The 22,577-nt window shown below is 39.1% G+C and overlaps 1 protein-coding gene across 2 annotated transcripts in view; it reads left to right on the forward strand.

Annotated features, from left to right (window-relative positions):
• The window catches only part of CTNNA1 (catenin alpha 1), a 215,254-nt gene that overhangs the window by 128,343 nt on the left and 64,334 nt on the right, over positions 1 to 22,577 (forward strand). For both annotated transcript variants that reach the window (XM_037800817.1, XM_037800818.1), the window contains 2 exons: positions 8,637 to 8,717; positions 9,897 to 10,049. In XM_037800817.1, coding sequence (XP_037656745.1) covers positions 8,637 to 8,717; positions 9,897 to 10,049 — 234 coding nt within the window. The remainder of the gene's footprint in view (positions 1 to 8,636; positions 8,718 to 9,896; positions 10,050 to 22,577) is intronic.

Genomic DNA, 22,577 nt, shown 5'->3' on the forward strand with positions numbered 1-22,577 from the left:
CCCCCCTCCCCCAGTAGCCCAATCCACCAACTTTAACATGCTGTCACGTCGCTATTTCTTTCCCTCCCTCCCTCCCTATCATCCATCATCTATTGCTCTGTCTTCTGACCATATGAGAGCTAGCTGCACACACCCTTGAACAAACACTATAATTCACATATACAGTTCCCATGAATAAGAACATTCTTTTATGCAATCCCATTAAGCGCAGCTAAGAAGTACAAGAGATTCAACAATGATACAAAGCTTACATTCTATATTTCCTTTTCCTTATGTCTCAACTGTGTCCGTTTGAGCCTCCTGTCCTCCATCCTCCAATCCCATCCAGGTTCACCGTTGTCATTCAGTTGTCATCTATTTAGACTGTCTTTTTTTTTTTTTCAGTTGTGGAAACTTATTTCCAGCCTAAATCTTCCCATTCCACCCCCTCCCTAGCCTTCCATTAGTGGGATTAATCACATTTAGAATGTTGTAATGCTCTTTCCCACCATCCATTACCAGAAATTTCCCTTCACCTCAAACAGCAACCCTACACTCATTTCTTAACTCCCCATTGCCCCTTCCCCCATTTCTCTTAACCCAAACTCTACTTTTCATCTCTATGTTTATATTCTCTGATAATTTCTTTGTGTTTACTGTGGGGCTTAAAATTAACCTCTTAAATCCATAACAATCTTGTTTTTCTTTGATACCACCTTCATTTCAATAGGACACATAAACTATGTTCCTATACTTCTCCATTCCCCCACCTTTATATAGTTGTCTAAAATTACATACTTTACGTTGAGTTCAAAACCACTGATTTGTCATTAGAGTTTGTGTATTTTATATCATGTAGGAAGTACATAGTGGAGTTACAGTTCAAAAATTATTGACTTCTATTTGTATTCCATTGTGGTCAGAGAATGTGCTTTGAGTATATTCAAATTTTTTTTTTTAAATTTCTTGAGGCTTGTTTTATGTCCCAGCTTATGGTCCCTCCTGGAGAAAGATCCGTGATCACTAGAGAAAAATGAGTGTCCTGGTGATTTGGGATGTAAGGTACTATATATGTTGGTTAAAATTCTCTTTATCTCTTTTTCCTTTCTTTGTTTCTCTGTTGGTAGGGCTCCCTTTAGAATCTGAAGTAGGGCAGGTCTTTTATTGGCAAACTCTCTCAGCATTTGTTTGTCTGTGAAAAATTTAAGCTCTCCCTCAAATTTGAAGGAGAGTTTTGCTGGATAAAGTATTCTTGGTTGGAAATTTTTCTCTGAGAATTTTAAATATGTCATGCCACTGCCTTCTCACCTCCATGGTGGCTGCTGAGTAGTCACAACTTAGGCTTATGTTGTTTCCTTTGTATGTGGTGAATTGCTTTTCTCTTACTGCTTTCAGAACTTGCCCCTTTTCTTCAGTATTTGAGAGTCTGATCAGAATATGTCTCGGAGTGGGTTTATTTGGTTTTATTCTGTTTGGAGTTCGCTGAGCATTTATGCTTTGTGTATTTATATTGTGTAGAAGGTTGGGGAAGTTTTCCCCAACAATTTCTTTGAATACTCTTTCTAGACCTTTACCCTTCTCTTCCCCTTCTGGGACGCCAATGAGTCTTAAGTTTGGATGTTTTATTTTATATCTATCGTATCCCTGAGAGCTGTTTCGATTTTTTCGATTTTTTTCTCCATTCTTTCTTTTTCTGTTCTGTGGACTTCTAGGACACTGAGACATTGTTCACCTTCCTCTAATCTTGTATTATGAGTATCCAGAGTCTTTTTAATTTGGCCAAACAGTTTCTTTTATTTCCATAAGATCTTCTGTTTTTTTATTTACTCTTGCAATGTCTTCTTTATGCTCTTCTAAGGTCTTCTTTATGTAGCTTATATCCCGGGCCATGGTCTTCTTGATGTCCTTTAAATCCTTTGCCATGTTTTCATTCCTCGATTGTAGTTCTTTGATTAATTCTGCCAAGTACTGAGTCTCTTCTGAGATCTTGATTTGTGTGTTTGGAGTTGGATTCTCCATATCGTCTGGTGTTATCATATGCATTAAGATTTTCTGTTGTTTTTGGCCTCTTGGCATTTGCTTTGCTTGATAGGGGTCTTTCAAGTTGTAAAAAAAAAATAAACCAATCTAATTTTTCAGGAACACAGTTTGATGATGTACACTTTCTCTAACTAACCAGCAGATGGCGTCTGCGAGTCACCTATACCCCTCAAGTCAGTTCTCTACCTTGTCCCCGTGGTGTGTGGGGAAATGATTCTTGTGGGGTTCAGTTGGAGAACTCAGTTTGGGTGTGTTGCTGGAGCCATCTGCCGTGAATGTGGGGCGTGTGTACAGGTGGCCAGGGAGGAAGGGCAGTTTTAATGTTCAAATCCCCCAGGTTCCCGGAAATTCAAGGCCGCTGCAAGAGTCTAAGCCTTCATTTCAGTTCAGCCCCAGACCCTCTCTCTCGCTGTCCCACAAACCACCGGACTTGGTGTAGTGTCCCTGGGTTCTCCGAGCAGGTCCCCCCTCCCAGCCACGATCCTCCAGGAGCTCTGTCAAGGGAATGCCGTGCTATGTCACAAGTGCACGCTGTCCCTCAAGGGAAGCCCCGGGCTGCTGGGCCCTGCCGGGGCGCTCTCAGCCTGAAGCCAAAATGGCCGAACGGGGCATCTCAACCCCCCCCTCCTCTCACAGTTCCTCCTTCCCAGCTCTGGGCTCTGGGCTGTTGACATGGCCCCAGGCAGGAGTTTATCCAGCCCTCTGGGGGCGAGCTGCTAGCCACGGGGTTTATTTCTGCTTCTGGCTCTCCCCTCCTTTCCCCCGGCCCTGAGGGTATCTTCAGTGGACTATCTTCCAGGCCAGACACGAAGAGGCTGGCCCAGCCCCCTCTTGCTGTGTTTTACTGCGTGGTTCCCACTCCTGCAATTACAGCCGCTCCTGGGTTTTTCCCTTTTTTTTCCCTTTTTTTTTTTTTTAAAAGAGCCAGTCGGTCTCCAAACGCCAAGCCCTGGCTTCCCCACAACGCTGTGCGGCTGCAGGTCTGCCAGCCAGCTTACTCGCTCGTTTCATAATGCAGACTACCGGTTTCACCAAGTATACGGCCCCTGTGATACTAGCAGACGTCGTCCAGCTGGCGCATCACTGTAACCGGTATTCTGGGTCACTTTCTGGTTTTTATCTAGTGTTTTTCATGGAGGTGTTTTTTTGCCCTGTCTCACCTAGCCGCCATCTTAGTTTCTCTGACATTGATTTTTAAAAGTCCTTTTGTTTTCTTGTTAGTAAGCATGGCTGAGAGAGCAGTAGGAAGGGGTGATGGTCCCACTAGTGATGGTGAGTGGTGTTTCTTTTGCTCTTGAAGCTTGTGTACAGTTTAGGACTTATTCTTCCAGCTTTGGAGGAATGTGGATTTTGGCATTTGCTGCTGGAGAGTGGCAGGGACAGGATCATTGACAACCTAATTCTGTTGTGATAGAGTGGTGTTCTGTCCTCAGGACTAGGCAATTCAGCAGTAAATTTTGAGATGATGCACCTGGGTCTGACATAAGGCAAGGCAAAGTCTTCCATAGGAGAAGATTGGGCAAATATACATTTAAACAATGAAGGTCTTTTATTTCTTCTACCATAGACATTAAAGGAAGACATAACTATCCTGAAGTCTTCATCAATCTGCATAGACTGATGAAAATGTATATGGCCAGACTTTTTACTCCTGTTCTGCTGGTGGCTTATATCGTGCTTATTTTTACCCTTTTCTACGTGCATAGGAAACTGATTTTTTCATTTTGAAATATAGCTAGTTTTGGGTTTGTCCTTCCTGCACATGCTCTCTCTACATTTCGTGTGGCTTTTTGATTTACGTGTGGTTCCTCTTACTTACATAAATGGCCACAGACTACACAAAACCATTTATAGATAGCTTTATGATAGAATTATGATGCCATTCATATAGAAGAATTCCTTTCAATTTTAGCAGTCTCTCTTTCCCAATTGGCTAGATTTAAAAGGGTGCATTTGCTTGTAAGTTGGTTAGGTGCTAGTAGGCTTGGTTGTGAAGTTTGGAAATGGCATTCTCTCAGAATCCTCTCATAGTGTGCTCTGGAGCGGAGGGGCAGTGATATGTGCCAAGGCAAGCAAAAAAAATCAAATATGTCATGTCATCAATGCAAAAGAATGTGATAACAAAATTTTGGCCCAAGAGAGCAAGATCATTTCTTATTTTGAAGGGCTTATACTAGCATGTAAACATATGGCTCTTGTTGAGATGTTGACCCCTGTACTGCACACTGCTTGAGTGGGGCTTGCTGAGGCTCAAGGAAGCAGTGGGGTAAGGCTGTCCTCCTATGGTAGCTGGCTGTCCTACTGTTTGTTCTGTGTGTATATCTAATGGCTTCATGGTTTTTCCCTTGTCTGTCCATGTTATGATTTGTGGACATGTAGTTTGTTTTGAGCTTTTGGCTTTTGCAGATAATGGAAAGTGAATATTCTTTTAATCACTTTGCCTCCTTAGGGAAGTCTGTAGGTAAGGCAAGTTTATGGCAGTGAAATTGTTGGATTATAGGGTATGTACATTTAAGGTTGAGAGACATTGCCAAATTGCCTTCAAAAAAATTTTAAACCATTTTATACTCGCCCCAGTAGTCTGGTAAGTTTGCATTAACACATTAACATTAATACCACATTGGATGCTTACAAACTATTAAAATGTCTTTGAATCTGATAGGTGATAAATGTTCTTTTTGGTTTGTTCTATAATTATGAGTGAGATTGAGCATCATTTTGTTTGTATATTGGCATTTTTGTTCTTTTCCTTTAGATTATGTATATTTTATCTGCTCATTCCCACCCCCATCCCCAAATTTGGTCATTTGCTTAAATATTTGTAAGACATCTTTGTTTATTAAAGAAGTTAACTTTGTTTGCCATATGTTTTATATGTATTTCTTCCAGTTATTCATTTGTCTTTTGAAAGGTTTGATGGTTTTTGCTCTCATATACTTAGGTAAAACAGATGAGGATCTTTCTTGATATAAAAACAAACACATGCTTATCATATTATACTAAAGATCCAGCACCAATTGGTGACCATGAGGTGTAGTAGGATTTTCAGTAACCAAAGATTCCCTGATAACTCTTTATTTTTTGTAGGGTATATGAGGATCAGAGCCTTTTAGAAAGCTTTTTTCTTTTTAATCAATATGGATAGAAACTGAAGGAGTTCCTGATTACCACAAATCTTAGCCCAGTTTAAAATCAGTGCTTAATTTAAATGTAACCTCCTTTGTGTGACTTTTACTTACTACTCTGATCCACCATTCTGTCATTCAGAATTCCTGTTACTCTGCATATTATAGGGTGTTGCTGAATTATGTGTTGTTCTGAAATATTTTTTCTGAGATTATGAGCCCTTTGAAGGGAAGATTATGGCTAGCCATGCTCACTCCAATGGATGCAAAGTAGGTGCTCAGTAAATAGTTTCTCTAAATAAATAGCAGTTTGTCCACACAGGAAGAAAGTGGAGTGGCTTCTTCATGCTTCTGTTAAAGATGCGTTTTGACAGCCTGTTCACCATCCTGGCCAGAATTGTGTTGCTGGAAGTTATCCCACTTAATAATCTTTGCTGCTTCTTAACTCAAGCAGATGTTTACTTGATGAGGAGTTTTATGTTGAGGCACTAAATATGCCCTATCTTTTTAGTTAAAAAGCCCTATTGCCACTGCCAGGCAGGGATATGCGTATCAAAAATGAGTGAACCTGGGTGGTTTCTCTGCTAAGTGGAATATAGAGTCTCTTAATTAGGTGGGAGCTTTAAAACTTTGTTTTAAAGTTTCCTGCTACTTTCAGTGATAGTTATATGCTACACAGTTGCCTTTTCTAATGTTGTGTTTGAGCCACTTTTCTTTTACACAGCTAAAACTAGAAATAAAAATCATAACAGCTTTAATTTCAGAGGGGTGTAAAATCTTGTTTTACGAATCAGCAGACTTTCTACTTTCATCAAGTTCAGTGTTAAGGTTGTAAGTCTGTGTGTATGTACTTTTCCCTATTATATTTTAAATGAACAGAACCCTAAATTAGTTATTTGGATTGCATTTTTTAAAAAAAGTGATACATTGCTTTAAAAGGCACTCTGTCTACCGCAACTGAAAAGGTCAGGAATTAGAGGATCTTCTTGACCAAAAGGGGGAAGATAGATGAAACAAAAATAAGGTTCCGGTAGCTCAGAGAGTTCAGATGGAGTTGAGAGGTCACTCTGGAGGGTATTCTTATGTGCTACATAGATATCACCTTGTAGTTTTTAGTGTATTGGAATGGCTAGAGGGAAATACCTGAAGCTGTTGAACTGCAACCCAGTGACCTTGATTCTTGAAGATGATTGTGTAACTATGTATTGTGCACAGTGTGACTGTGTGATTGTGAAAACCTTGTGGCTCACACTCCCTTTATCCAGTGCATGGACAGATGAATGGAAAAATGGGGACAAAAATTAGATGAAGGATAGGGTGGGATGGAGGGGATAGAAAGATTTAAGTGTTCTTTTTGCTTTTATTTTTATTTTGGAGTAAGGAAAAGATTCAAAAATTGATTCTGGGGATGAATGCACAGCTGTATGATGGTGCTGTGAATAATTGTACACTGGAAGACTGTAGGATGTGTGACTATATCTCAATTAAGCTGTAATAGAAAAAAGTAAATGAACAATGGTGGGGAGAAGGGGAATGGGATGTTTTGGAGGTTCTTTTTTATTTTAATTTTAATTTTATTTTTTTGAGTAATGAAGATGTTCAAAGATTGATTGTGGTAATGAATGTACAACTATATGATGATACTCTGAACAACTGGTTTTACACTTTGATTGATTGTATGTTATGTGACTATATCTCAATAAAATTGTTTTTTTTTTAAAAAAAGGCAGTCTGTCTACCACAACTGAAAAGGTCAGGGAATGGCTGCTCCTCAGCTGTCCCCTCCTGATTAATGAGGCACAAACTTCATTGATTTTTAGAGTAGTTTGAGCGAGTTTTAAGTGAATTGCATCTTCAAGTAAATTTTGCTGGGTAGGTAGGATTCCTTCAAAAGTCACGCTCAAGGATTTGCTTTTACATAACTTTCAAAGTGAATCCTTCCACCCAAATTCAAAATTCTTGGGCATTCGTGATACAGGGGATTGGATTCTCATGAGATCACTGAGCCCAGCCTTTGGATATCAGATTCCAAATGTTTTCTGAAATAAGTAGTCTAGTACAAACACCCCAAAAAACATTCGTAGAAGCAATGACAAACATGTGACAACTTTACTGGGCTTATTTAGAAACGTTTGGAGTGCTTGAGTCTCTAAGGAATGTTCTGAGACTTTCCTGATTAAAGCAGTAATTGTTAGGTCAGTATGATTTTTGATTCAGTTTCACCCCCTTTGGCCTAAGATCCTGGTATCTTAATCTTTATTGTCAGTAACTAATTACACATCTCAACTTGAGTCCTCTTCTGACTGATGGCCCTAAATAAATTTCAGTTTATTCCTTCAGGTAGAAATTTTCTTACCAGAATCAGTGTTTGTTGGGTGATTTTTTTTTTTCCATTAATATTTTTTGGGAGTTGGGGGGTAGGATGTGAGATATGACCCATATCAATTTATCAGATATATTCCAGCTCTTCAATATTCATAAATTCCATCTTGTCTTCTCTCTGCTCTAAAGAACCTATAGCCCTTTTCTGTTCCTTCTGTTTTCTCCTTTTAACAGTCCATAGAAATGGGAGTGAAGGACAAGTGGCATTGTCCCGATATAACAGAGGTAAACTGAGTAACAAGTGTACATAAGACCAGTCAGTAAACATTAACAGGGCTCTTGATCCCTAGCGATTCTTCTGGACTGGTTTCCAAGGATGTGGCTAACTACCTGGGATGATAACTATGTTAGTCCCTTTTTTTCCAACTACTGCCTCTTTAGATCTGCTTCATTTTGGTTCAAATGTTGCCCAGACACATCTCAGCTCACCGTCCTGACCTCTGGAGAAATGCTGATCTACATACTTCCTCAGTGGTGGAGAATTTGTTCTTTTCTTTGCAGTATAATTGCATTAAGCTTAGTCTAGAATTTCAAAAATATGACTGACGTAATTTTGTAAAGCATTCTCATTTGACCTGCCTAATATATGTTATTAACTCTGACCTGTCCTGGTACATCTTAGTTTTAAAATTCATTGTTTCACGTTGTTTCAGTGCCAGTGCTATCTTTCACATCAAGACATTCTTCAGATCTCATCGTTCATCAAAATCAGATGTAACCTGTTCTTGCTTGCAGTTCAAGGAGAGCTGGTTCATTAATGAAATTGGTGTGATTTGAACATTGAGTTAAAATATAAATTTAATTTTTAAAGCCAAATTTTAAGCGAAAGTCTTTGTCTTTTGGCTTCTCTAACTTTGGCAAAACTGCCCTCAGCACCAATCATCAGATAATGTGGTATCTAAAAAAGAATTGTGGGGTTAGGTTTTTATGAACAAAACACATAGTTGTACAACCTGCCATCCTTATTTTCCAACTTCGGGCCAAATAATTTTTACAGATTTTTTCAATGTTGATTTGAGTACAAATAGCTATCAATTATCATTAAAATTCTTGTGAAGTACTAAAATGTATATCTTTTCTCTCTTCCCATCTTGCCCCCTGCCGCCCCAGGCTGGACGTAAAGAAAGAAGTGATGCACTCAATTCTGCAATAGATAAAATGACCAAGAAAACCAGAGACTTGCGTAGACAGGTAAGCTGGAAGAAAATGTCGATTATTTTCACAAGTTCTCAATTTCTGTAGTTTTGATTAAAATCCCTATATATTTTATTGGGGGGAAAGGATGGATTTTTGCAGGAAAGTTACTGTCTGACTGTTTTTGCTAACAAGCCTCTAGTTGGCTAATAAAATCTCATGAGAACCTAGAATAATTCAGTCCCACTGGGATGGACTGAATAAATTAGCTCTAGTATGAAAAGGATGTACAGGGAAGAGAATAAATTTAAAATGACTTGGGAACTTCTGAAAATACTCTGAAGGATCTTATTGTATTAGCTTATGTATAGCAGAGGCAGAAATACCAGTTATTTATTTGACTTGCATCGTTTTGATTACATACTTACAGTTCTCTGGGATCCTTGCTAGAGATCCTTGGTGGAGATGAGTTTACAGTTGAATGTGGAGAAATTTGGGGCACTTAATTTACCTAGTTGGTAAATGTAAAGAATCTCTGCATTTGATGATAATTAACCACATTAACTTTTGGGAATCAAATTGAATTTTAGTCTCTAAGGAAGGTAGGGTTGAATTTATAGAACAATGTTTTAGGACTCAAAAAGAGGTTGTAATAATAATGCCCACAATTTCCACGACTTAGTAGAGGGACATTTTACTGTTCATGTGTGATGTAAAGCAAAATTGCAGATGGAACATAGCACTAAATATTTATTCAATTTCCTTTTGGTAAAGCAGTAATCAGTAATGGTAATAAAGATGACCGTTCAGTTTTAAGGTTCATAGTGTGTTGACTTTGTTCAGATAAACCAGAAAATGCTCTGTTTTCTCTCTCTCTTGTCATTTTTATTTAGCCAGTTAGGCTAATTACATATATTTCAAGGCTGTGGGCCATTTCAACCCAGTGCTATTTTCTGTTCCTTTAAGATGTAAGCCCTGTAATTCCCAAGAAAAAAGGATATTGTGTTCAAAACTGAGAGTCTTGTCGAAAAAAGCTGTAACTGCAATGGAAAGCATTGTTTTCACAATGATGTGTTTCCTGTGTTGCAGTCTGTACAACTGCATGCCTTCCACAAGGGGTCTTCATGTAAGTGCAGCCAGACTAGGGTGCACTTCCATTAGATCTAAAAGTACAAGAGAAAGCCTATCTAGCTTCTTGGTAGAAATAATATCAAGTTTTCACAATTTAATTATTAGCTCCGCAAGGCTGTCATGGACCACGTTTCAGATTCTTTCCTGGAAACCAACGTTCCACTTTTAGTATTGATTGAAGCTGCAAAGAATGGAAATGAGAAAGAAGTTAAGGAGTATGCCCAGGTTTTCCGTGAACATGCCAACAAATTGATTGAGGTAAGCGTATTAGCAGTTTCATTAATTGTAGATAACTTGGTGGTGTGGTGATTTTTAATCACATTATTTAATCAGCTAAACTTTTTGGGGGCTCACCTAATATGTGATAGGTATAAAATGATGGTCTTTCATTGTCACTTAACAGTGTCCTAAACTACCATTTTTGTCTGTTTACATTAATTATGTATATAATTAAATATAGATAGTTCCTATTCTGGAAATTTTAACATCTCCACTTAATGTCAGTGCAGATAAAGGTAGATAATGACATGCCTAGACTCAAAAGACAATATAGAAGAAAGTGGTGGCTAAGTGGGGGAGCTCAAGAACCAGACTGCCTGGGCCTACATCCTGGCAGGTTACTTCACCTCTCTGGATTTCTAATTCTTACCTGTAAAATTAGTTTATACAGCTAATAATACCAACCTCAGGAATATTGTGAGGACTAAAAGAGGTGGTGTATGTCAAGTGCTTGGCCCTATGCCTGAGACACGGACTCATCCCATTCTTCATATTTTAAGAGTGAAGAAACTGAGCCTTCATGTGCTGCTAATTAGATATGTTTGCATTGTAAAAATTTGTATGTAAATGGTTGGTTTGTAGGGTGGCAAGAAGAAAGAGGAATGAGTTGCCATTTAATTCCCAGGCATGTTAGGCTTGTTCCTATTTTTAAGAACTGAAATTATGTTTTTGTATAATTTATTCACTATTACTGTATTTTGGAAATTTGACAAATTATAAGCATAATACCCAGTTATTTGATTTTGTAACCTTTAATGCAGAACATCTAATACTGTGAAAAGATATTCCATAGACCATTTGGTAGGTTGGTCATTATGTAAGAACAGAAAGTGAGCATTTATATAAAATATGTCTTATACATTTGGATTTATAGTGACATTAGGTCAGGTTAATACCATAAAAGTATTCCAAGGAAAACATCAGTAATCATATTAAATGCATTACTAGTTTTGTATCTGGTTTTGTTTGGACAATAATTTAAGTGCTGTTCTGACCAAGATTAATTATACACAGAATACATAAGTCAGTTTGCAGTTCAAGTTAATGATTCTGGCATTTGGAATTAAAATTGGGGAGACTTTGATTTTGTGTCTACATTAAGCATAGTCTTGTTCACAGTACTCACATGACAGCATGAGATATAACTCAATACAAAGATTGTCTTCAGGAAGCCACCCTCCTGTGAGGATCCTATGTTTCAGCAAGTGGTGGTGGTTTTGGCCCCACCAGTATGCCTGTGTGGCAGGAAGTGAGGATGCTGCCAGCCCACAGCATTGGGTTCCAGCACCAGTAAGGGCTGAATGTATCAGCTGAACCTCAGAGGGCAGCCCTTGTCTGTACTGGAGCTGGCAGGCCCTTTATTAGGGCCAGGTGCATCATCCCCCGCCTCTCCAGCCTAAAAGAGCTGGTGCTTACTGTCTCTTGTGTACCAGGTGTGTGTACTTAACATGTCTCAGGTAAGGAAACTGACCCTAGAGAGGTTAAGTAACTTCAGCAGTGAGGGCTCAGTGAGAGCTCACTGGCCTAACAACCTGATGGCATTGAAGATCTTGTTTGAGGAGCTTTGTCTATGCTTATACTTTTTACTACATCTGAACATTACCAACCGAGGCCTTCTTAGAGTATAGAGTTTGGTGTTCTCCGTCACAGCTCGATTCTGATGTCTTTCTCACCTCTCTCCCTTCTCTGTGCCCTCCACCCCCATCACCCCGCACACATATTATATATGTATATTTGACACTTGGCTTTTCATTGTTTGAGGCATAACCATAGGCTTTGTACTGCCATTCTGCAAACAGTTAAATTACGTTTATGGTAATAGAGACACTTGGTATACAATTACATATGTGCATGAAAAGGAAATGAGTTAAGCTCATTCTTGAGTCAAGGTAGAACTTTATTCTTCAGTGACAGGGTTTCTCCCCACATCACTTCTGTATTGTAATTGTAGGCTTTGAACTAGTGAGAGACTTGTTTTAAGCTAAGGTAAAATACTTCACTGTGATTGTTTAGTTAATCTCTAACTTCTTTCTTGTTTTTCATTAGTTCCCTTCTAAATGGAGTAAATTTCTGCAAGCCAACTTTGATTTTAGGGTCCATTTCCATTTTCCCTGTAGGTATAGGGGAAGTAAAAGAGCCAGGTAAAAGCTGGGACCATCTGGTGTGGTGATAGGCCTCTTGCAGGAAGGGAGGGGCTTAGATTCTGCAGCCCCTGAGAATGCTGCCAGATCTGATTGAGAGGGGCAGTCCTCCCCATCTTCAGAATGGGTGGAATGCATAGTTTTTAGGTAGCCGGACCAGACAAGACAGGTGTGTTTCCTGCAGGTTTATGTAGATCCTATTTGTGGCCATTTACCCAGTGCTCTACCACTTCTCTTACCTGATGTTCTTTGCCTTGTTTGAATTTTCCTTTTCCTGGAGGTTCTGCCCTATAAAAGCCAGGTTTTCTGATCTCTTCAGGGAATTGGTCTACCTTCTCACACCAGAGTGAGTGGCTCTTTCTCATAGAATCATAGATTCTCAATCTGGTGTGTAAATCCCTTCCTGTTTGGCGTCCTTGGAGATTTATAGTCATGGATTCTTTCAGCCATGGGAAATAGCACATTCCACTGGCTGATGGAGCCATAATCTACTTCCCTGGAACGACCACTTCTTGGTGCCACACACATGTGCCTAGTCTGAACTGAGAGGGGCTGTAAGTATAAAATATTCTCCTGATTTCGAAGATTTAGTATGAAAAGAGAATGTAAAATATTGCTCTTTTTGCCATATTTACTGTGAGAGTGAAGACCTTTCTCAGCAACCAAACAGTCTACATTCCCATAGACTTTTTCTGGAGTGTCGACATCACCTGTTGTGAAGTTGTTGTGAAGGGCCCATCGGAGCCCTGCGGGGGGACTTCATTCACATCAGTGTAGGACTCAGTCTACTTGGAAAGAGAAAGAAGAGGCTTCGGGTTGACGTTGACAATTGGTGGGGATATAGAAAGGAGCTGGCCACGGTCAGCATTATCTGTGGTCACATACAGAACATGATCGAGGAGTGACACTGGGTTTCCCTTACAAGATGAAGTCTGTGATGCTCACTTCCCATCAATGTTGTTATTCAGGAGAATGGTCTCTGGTTGAAATCTGAAATTTCTTGGGTGAAAAATACATCTACAGGGTTCAGAAGAGGTCAGGTGTTGCTTGTTGAGTATCTCAAGCCCAGAAAGATGAATTAATTCTTGAACTTATATCAAATTCAGCTACTGTGTTTGTTTCAGCAAGCCACAACAGTTAAAAACAAAGATATCAAAAAATTTTTGGATGGTATATATGTCTCTAAAAATGGAACAGTTCAGCAGGCTAATGAGTAAGATCTGAGACTTGTCCAGCTATGAAAACAAAATGCCAGACCTATTTGTGATATTTTAAAGATATAATGAAATTCATCTGTTTAAAAAAATAGCAATTTTTCATCAATTACATGTTGAAACTATTTTTGGGTTAAGTAAAATATTAAATAAAATATTATTATAATTCATTTCACCTGTTTCTTTTTACCTTTTTTAATGTGGCACTAAAAATGTCAAAGTGCTTCTGTGGCTTGCATTGTATTTCTCTCATGCGGTGCTGGTCTAGGTGATCCCTTGGGTCTTTCAGGGGTGCGCTTTGTCCTGTCTTCTCTGGATGCCCTCCACGCAGTGCCAGCCTCTCTGAGGATGCCCGCTCTAGGGCAGGCTTACTGGAAGCGAGCAGCCCAGGCCTGCACCAGTCCTGAGGGAGACTCGGACTGTGCACTCCAGGTGGCTTCAGCCTTCGGGAAGCTGCCTCACTCTGGTTCCCCGTGGGCTCACAGTGAGGCTGAGCCTTGCAGGGTTTGCTGCTGCTCAGGTCCTTCATTTCCATTCCTGCTGATAATGGGTGTGACGCGTTGTTTGGTTCTACATAGTTTTGACACTATCCAGTGTAAACTTCTTAGATTCAGTCCAGTGTTCTGTCCTGTCAGGATTGTTGCTGGCATTGTTCTTCATGTTAATGGTTGCCCCTTCCAAGTGTGTGCCCACCCCTTCCTCCCTCCCTCCCTTCCTTCCTCTCTGTCTTTCATGCCTTTTCTCCTTTTATCTAGTCTGATGTTTAAAAAAGTTGTCTAAGACAAGGTGAAGGGTGGAACCTTTCAGCTTGCCCATTCAGCCACTTAAGAATCTCTTTATTACTTTATTTTATTAAAATTACTTTATCAAATAAAAAACATTTCCAAAATTAAAATAAGTAATTAAAAGAAAACAAGAATCCCTTTGTATTGCTCTCCAAGTTACCTAGATAGAACATGTCTAGACTTTCCCTCTTGTCCTTTTCGGTATCTACCATGATCAGTCACCTCATTAGAACTGGGGTAACTGTAGGAAACATAGTCTGGTCTAGCAGCTTCTTTGTGGATACTGGCCCCTGTTCACTTCCCTGAGCAGGTTCTGTTAATGTGCTCTCTAGTAATTTCATACTGTAAAAACCTATGTAGAAAACGTGAAGGAAATTTGCAATGCTGATGGAGAACATCCTTTTCACAAAGTAACTTTCTGGCTTTGACTTGAGGTTGAGAAGTTACCAGTGTTGGTTCAAGTAGGATGGTTCTCACCTTGCTTTATGTTTAATGCCATTGATATTCTCCAAAAATATTTTGGGCTTACATTTAATTTTTTTGTTTTCAATTTCCCCATGAGCACTTGTTGTACATCAGGTAGCTGCTACTGGGATTAGATGAACTCCTCTCACTTCTGATCCCTCAAGCGTATGGTCTGATTTATTGGCTATTAGAAACTGTGCTTTCCAATAATGAAGTGAAACCAGGCACCTTCCCACAACCTTTTGGGGATGCTTTCTGTTTGCTACAGTGGGGATCTAGAGTCATGTAAAACTCTCACCAGCCAGGATGTGCCCAAATTCTTTATTATAAAAGAAATTACAAGAGCCTCTGAAAGTATTTCTATGCAGCGAGGTGCCTGGGGGGAAAAGATGAAAGTGCCACTCTAGATAAGATATAAATGTAGTTTGTGAACACAACCATTTTAAAATAGAGCTTTAAAAAAAAGAAAAACCTAAGAAATACAAATTAATTTTAAAATATTCAGAAAATAAAGAAAAGCATTATAATGAAATACATTCACACATTTATTTTATATATGGATTTTTTTAATACTGTTAAGTCAGCAACAGAATTGTAAACAGAGTAAATTCTTTCAGACATTTTGCTGTATATAAAAGCTGTTTTAAAAATGAGATCATACTATACTTACTGTGTACTCCCCCCCCCCCCTTTTTTTCATTTAAAAATATATCAGGAACATGTTTCCATGACAATAGCTGTAATTTTTTCACTTTTTATTTTGAAATACTTTCAAACTTACAGGACGGTTACAAAAATAATACATACCCCATATAGAGAACTCCAGCATACCCCCACCACCCTTCTGCCCGCAGATACCCAGCTCCACCAATTTTAATATTTTGCCATATTTGCTGTATCATTCCATCTATTCATCAATCCATTTATCCATCTATCTCTGTGTAACTATTTTCTTAACACTTCAGTGTAAATTGTATACATCATGCTCCTTGAATATTCAATACTGCCATGTACACTTCCTAAGAAAAAGAATATTCACTTATTTAACCACCTTAAGTACAATTATCAAGTTTAAGAAACGTAGTCTATATTCCAATTTTTTCATATTATCCCATCAAGGTCCTTTTGACCCTTTTCTCCTCTCGTTAGATCCTCTCTTGTTAGATCCCATTGTCTCAGTTTCTCTCTCTTTTCCTCTCTCTCTCTCCCTCCCCTCCCCTTCAGTGGAATTAAATCACATTCACAATCCTGCGGTACCCTCACCACCTTCCGTTACCAAAACTGTCTCCTCAAACAAAAGCCTAATGCCCATTATGCATTAACTCCCCATTCTCCCTGCCCACCCCAACCTGTTCTCTAATTTATGTCTCTGTGAGCTTGCATATTCTCTGATATTTTCTTTGTGTTTCCATGGGCTTAAATTTAATACCCTAAATCTATAACATTCTTGCCTGCCCATCGCTTCCTGTTTCTTTGCAGTTTTTTTGTATTCTTTTATTGAAACCTGGACATTTTGATACTTTAATGTGCTTCGCTAGAATTTAGACTCTGGGGCATCCATTCCTTAAGCTTGTATCCAGCTAGTGTTATATGACAGAGCTTTTCTTAAATGCCAGGAAAAAAAAAAAACAAAAAGTCAAAAGAGGAAGTAACTTTCTCAGTCTTTGCAGATTGACCTGTGCAGGTGCTCTCCTTTCAGGTCTTATCCATCTAGTAAGTTTAGAGAATAGCTCAAGGCCACAGCATAGGGGCCTCTGCACGTGGGTCTTTTCTTTGGGCATGCAAGAGTGGCTTTAGGAATTCCCTAATTTACATGGATACAAGTGTTCCATCTTCCCTAGGAATCTGTTTCCTCATAATTCTTGGTATTGCACTGTGTGTTGAACAGACAGCAATCCCTTGCCTTAGGCAGCCATGACTTGCCTGCTTTCCCACAGCGTTCTGTAGCAAAGCTCTCTGAGCCACCTTCTACACACAGGGCAAGTTCTCAGTGAGCCTGCAGTGAGTGTCCTGGTTCAGTCCTTCAGGCCACCACTGGAGAGGTTGGGCCAGGCATATATGCTCTCAGTCAGTGCACAAGGGTTACTCTGCTCCCTCCAGAACGGGGACCAGGATCCCCAAAAGTCAGGGTGCCGTGAGATGGTACCGCTATTAAGTTTCCTTTTTCTTTGTTTGGTTTTTGCCATGTTACTACAATCCTTGAACTGTTTTCTGGAACTTCGAGAAAGATATTTCTGTCAGTTTTTGCTGTTTGTTCAAAGATTCTGTGGGATGACAGAACTCTGAAGCATCTCACTCCCCATCTTGATGGGATGGAAACCCTCATAGTCTTTTAATGTGTTTTCTCCCTGTTTATCATATGGCCATTTTACCATGTTCAAGAGTACTCATTTACTGCATTTATATGGATAATTACTAATCCATTTATTTAACCAGTCCCCTACATTAAGCTTTTAGGTCATTTAAGTTGCTTTTTAAGTTTTTCTTTTTTATGTAGTGCTGAATTAAATACCCATGTGCTTTTTATCCCCCAACTGCCATTCCACCAGTTTCACAAGCCAAAAATCGAAGGGGTGTCATCTTTGATTCTTCTTTTTCCCTCATGTTCATATCTAATCTACAGGTCCTTCAGAATATATACTGTATCATTCTACTTTTCTTTATTTCCATGGTTGCCTCCTTAGTCCAAGCCATCACCTCTTGCTGGACTTCTGCAACAGTGACCTGATTTCTTCGTTTGAACTTTTGTCCTTCTCCAGCCTTTTTTCTGCAGAGCAGCCAACATGATCCCTTCAAATCAAATCATGTGATTCCTTGTCTTCAGAACATGCCTTCTAAGTGGCTTCCAGGCACACTTGGGATAAAATCCTAAAATCAGACTCTTAACCATGGCCCACAGATGTCCCCTGCTTGCCTTTCTAACTGCCTCTAGCCATGTGTCTCCCTCGCTGACTAGCCCCTGCCATGCTTGACTGCTTCCTCCTTGACTGTATCCAATCTTGTCACCACCTGTTGTCTTCTGCACTTGTTAGGCCCTCTGCTTGGAATGTGCCTACTTATCATTTAGGTCTCTGCCCAGATGTCACCTCCTCAGAAATCCTTTTCTGGATCTCTCACCCTTTCCATCTCACCTTCCACCAGTCATTTTTCATCCTGTCACCTTGTTTTATGTCCTCCATAACACTTCTCGCTATCTGAAGTTACTGGGTTTGTTTAATTTTACTTGTCTGCCCCTCACCTCATACTCCAGTAGAATGTGAGCTCTTCAAGCACATGGGCCTAGAGCAGTGCCTGGAACATAGTAGGTGCTCAGTAACTATTAGATGAATGAACCTACCGGTTTTCAAAGTTAAACAAACATTAGAGTTACTTGAGTGTTTAGCATTCAGATTCCTGGGCCTCATCCCCATTGGTTCTGATTCAGATGGTCTGAAAACTGTACTTGGGGAAAAGTAGAGCTTTATGTTATGAATGAATATCAGTATCTTGAGCTTTGTGCTGTTCTGAAGAATTTGTAATGTTTATCAGAAAGAGCATCATAGTGCATCATTCTATATAATGTGTACATGAGGGTATGAAATATAAGTTTTGGGGATATGGAAATCATAAAAATTTGCAGACTTTTTAAGATTAAGCGACAGCTGATTTGAACAATATTTTCTTTAGCTAGAACTAAGCTTTCACAAACCTATAGTAAACTTTATTTAGTTGAGAGAGGAAAAAAAATTGTAGTCGATTCTTATACAAATATTTCTGGGGTTTCTTCTATGTTCCTAGCACTGTTGTAGGCACTAGGAATATATAACAGTGAATAAAACAAACATCTCTACTTGCATGAAGATTCCCTTCTACTGGAGAGAGAGACAATCAAAATAAAAATGTATTTTATATTGTGGATATATTTTGTGTTAGTATAGTATAAATGGTGCTGAGATGATATGTGGAAGAAGTTGTCCATTTTATCAGCATTTAAAATGGAAGTGAAGCAAAAACTTCTTTCAGCAACACTCTAATACATAACCAAAATAAAATTGGAGCAGATGTGTTGGCTCTTGCTAACTTGGTTTTGGAAGTCTTATGTATTGCTTTAATGGAAACCCACCCCCCACCCCTGACAGAATAATATAAAAATGTTATGATTTAATTTGGGGCATCATGTAAAGTTGCTTCAAATGTATTAATAGTTCCTGAGTAGTATTAGGGAGCACACCCACTCAGAAACAGAAACCTGTTATGGTCTATGTATACCATGTTATGGAAATCTAAGATTGCTTTCACGAATGAGAACCACATACTGACTGCTGAGGTCCGTCTGTGTGCACATTTAGTGTCAGTGAGGTTGTACAATGCTGATTGCCTGTTGGACTCTGAATAAATGACTTCTGTGACTTTACTTGAAAACAAATAGCAGAATTTTTGCCACAAGGTTTCTCTTTCCTTTTATTTTCTCTGGGTCTAGCTAGGACTTCTGACTGCCTCAGGCTGCAGTTGTCAGCATAGTATCATCAACGGAGTCCATGGGGATATTGAAGCCCTTTTTCTTGTGTGAAGGGTGTGCAGATGTCACTTGCCCCCAAAATCCAGTCAGTGAGGCAGCAGGATGAGGGGCCAGTATTGGTGAGCTGGTGGCAAGTCTCTTCACCATTTTCTTATAGTACTGGGGACTTTCATCTATTTATAAAGTGGCATGGATGTGCTCAAGATAATGACAATACCTTTTATACTTGACTCCTCCCTTGTCAAGTTAATGATTTTTTTTTTTTTATGTTCTTCAATTTAAAGTGTATTGAGGTGAAACATTTGCTGTCAGAAATATTTGCCTTTTTGTCAATAATGCAACACCCATTTGTCCTTTTTAATTGCTTCTTTCTTTGCCCACCTCCTTCAGCTGTGAGCAGCTTGATAGCTAAAGAGCAATCCGTTTTCCCTTTAACTTTGCTCTCTTCTGAGTCCTTTTTCAATTTCATGAATTGAAAGAGTGAAATAGGAAAAATGTCATTCATGAAATCTTGCCTATAAAAACCACATATCATTGAGTATCCCTTTCCCTTCAGCCCCCGACATTGTGCTAAAGTGTGCCTCTTATTATAATGAATTTGCTTCAATGATGATATCTTGTTCACTGCCTTGTGAATTAAGAACCGAAAAGTGAATGTAACTGTTATGCTTTTTAGCTGGGTTATCATCACGTGCTGCCCTCCTCCCTCTCCCCCCACCAACTAGTATTTCCCATTTTCCAGGACTTCACAGGGCATGGCTTTATTGGTTTTAAATGTGTATTTTAACTGCAAATTGAATGATCTGCATTATAACTTTTATACTGTGGTATTCTGATAATGTGCGATAAAGTGGCCTTGAAGAAGCCTATGTAAGGAGGATTTGAATGAAACACTGACCTTACACAATCTACCTTTGATATCTTGGGTATTTGTCAAGACTGAAATCCTTGCAAATAGCAATGAAGCCTCAATTTTCTAGGACTGTAGGATGTTTGCATGAAAGCAATCAGGTATCCTTGGGGGAACGCTGACCTTGGATTCTGAAAGAATTCTCTAAGCATATTGAGCTTGGTTTTCTCACATTTTCAAGGGTCTGTAAGTTCAGATGTCTCTTGGAGGCTGGGAGAGACAAAAGTGACTTGAATATACTATTTTTAACACCTTATCCCTAAATAGGTATTTTTTGGCTGCACTTAACTACCTGGTCAAATTTTGGTTTGATTAGGCAAAGATAGTGGAGGAAACTTGTTCTCAAGGGGCATCAATCTGCTTCTTTTCTCTTGGATCATTGGTAGTAATGATTAAGGAATCACTGTGCCCAACCTTGGCCCTACTCCAGGGAAGAAAACACACCTCCTGTTTCTTCATCAGTGAAGCTGATAGACGATATGTTTAAATGGGCTCCTTTTCTAGCTTTACTGATTAAAAAAATAGGGAATTTTTTAAGTGGTCCATGGATACCATGTAAATGTAAATAATCACAAGATCCATCTGGGTGGTGATCTACAAATAATAGCCTTTTTAAAAATATCAAATAGCTAAGCTGTTTTAAATCATTTATCATGTTGTAGTAAATCTACTATTTCTTATCCTATTTTTCCTGATTTACTAGATGTACTTATATTTATCATGCCTTTTCCTAAAATTAGATTTGATGCAGCTTATTTTGAAGACAAACATATGATAAAGTAGATGTAGAAAACCAGGACCAAGAAAAAGAATAATCAACAATTACAAACTATAATTGTGATGCTAAAGTTCAGATTAGGCACTGTGCTTCCTGAAAGCAGGAGGGGAAAGGTGACACAAAATCTGTTCTGTCTTTAGAATGGAGGAGGTATGTGCATATTTTTCATGGAAACTAGAGCTTATCCTAGCAAATCTAAAAAGAATTCCTTATAAGATGGCTTTTATATAGGGTCCTCAACATTTTCATAATAAATATAGTGGCAGATACTACATAGTTGTTTATTTTTCTTGTAACTACCCTCTGAAAAGGGAGGTCATAATTTTCAATTACCATGAGGTTGTGATACAAACAGCTGTGATCTGCTTAGGGGCTAACTGGGCATGTAGCCTCCAGCTTCCCAGTGAGGATATTTGGTTGGGGGAGGCGGGGGGGGGGGGAGTCCTGATTGCTTCCTCCTTTCTTTTAAAAAGAACCTTTCAACCTTTTTCTTTCTCTATGTTTTAAATGCATCTTGGAAAGAACATATATTTAGTTATCATTATTCAGTTTGGCAGCTTTTTTTCCTATTAATTACAGAATTTTGTACCTACAGATTTATAATCGTTACATCTGGATTCATTTTTACCATTGCATTTTGTTCTCTTTCTCCATTTCATCCCTCCTCTTCCATTCCTCTTTCTCGATCTCTAATTCTCTCTTTTTAGGATTGTTTCTTTTATTTTTTCCCTTTTCTTCTTTGGAAGTCGTACATTCTCTTTGATTAGTAGTAACTGGATAGCTTGGCACACTGTTAACTCACAGATTAAAGTTAATTGGTGTCTTTTCCAACTTCTGAAACAACATAAGTATCTTAGAAAGCTTTAACTTCAGTCACTCTCCATTCTAGTTTGCTAATGCTGCCAGAATGCAAAACACTAGAAATGGATTGGCTTTTATAAAAGGGGGTTTATTTGATTACACAGTTACAGTCTTAAGGCCATAAAGTGTCCGAGATAAGTCATCAGCAATCGGGTACCTTCACTGGAGGATGGCCAGTGGTGTCCAGAAAACCTCTGTCAGCTGGGAAGGCATGTGGCTGACGTCTGCTCCAAAGTTCTGGTTTCAAAATGGCTTTCTCCCAGGACGTTCCACTCTAGGCTGCAGTTCCTCAAAAATGTCACTCTTAGTTGCTCTTGGGTTGTTTGTCCTCTCTTAGCTTCTCCGGAGCAAGAGTCTGCTTTCAACGGCCATCTTCAAACTGTCTCTCATCTGCAGCTACTCTCTCAGCTTCTGTGCATTCTTCAAAGTGTCCCTTTTAGCTGTAGCAAGCCTGCTTTTTCCATCTGAGCTTTTATAGGGCTCCAGTGAACTAATCAAGGCCCAGGACGAATGGGCAGGGCCAGACCTCCATGGAAATTATCCAGTGAAAGATCTCGCCCACAGTTAAGTGATCATATCTCCACGGAAACATCCAATCAAAAGTCTCCAACCCAATCACCACCAGTACATTTCCTGCCGACACAAGACTGCATCAAAGATAATGGTGTTTTGGGTGACATAAAACATCCAAACCAGCACACTCTCCAACTTGCTTAAACATTATTTTTGTTCACTCTTTTGGTTCTCTTTATTTTTCCCCCCATGAATTAGACACTATTGTTATTGTTTTATTCATTTTTCAACATTCACTTAAATTTACCCACTTTATGTCACATTTTCATTGCTTCCCTTTCT

This window comes from Choloepus didactylus, chromosome 13 (genome assembly GCF_015220235.1).
Source record: "Choloepus didactylus isolate mChoDid1 chromosome 13, mChoDid1.pri, whole genome shotgun sequence".
Classification (NCBI taxonomy): Eukaryota; Metazoa; Chordata; class Mammalia; order Pilosa; family Megalonychidae; genus Choloepus; species Choloepus didactylus.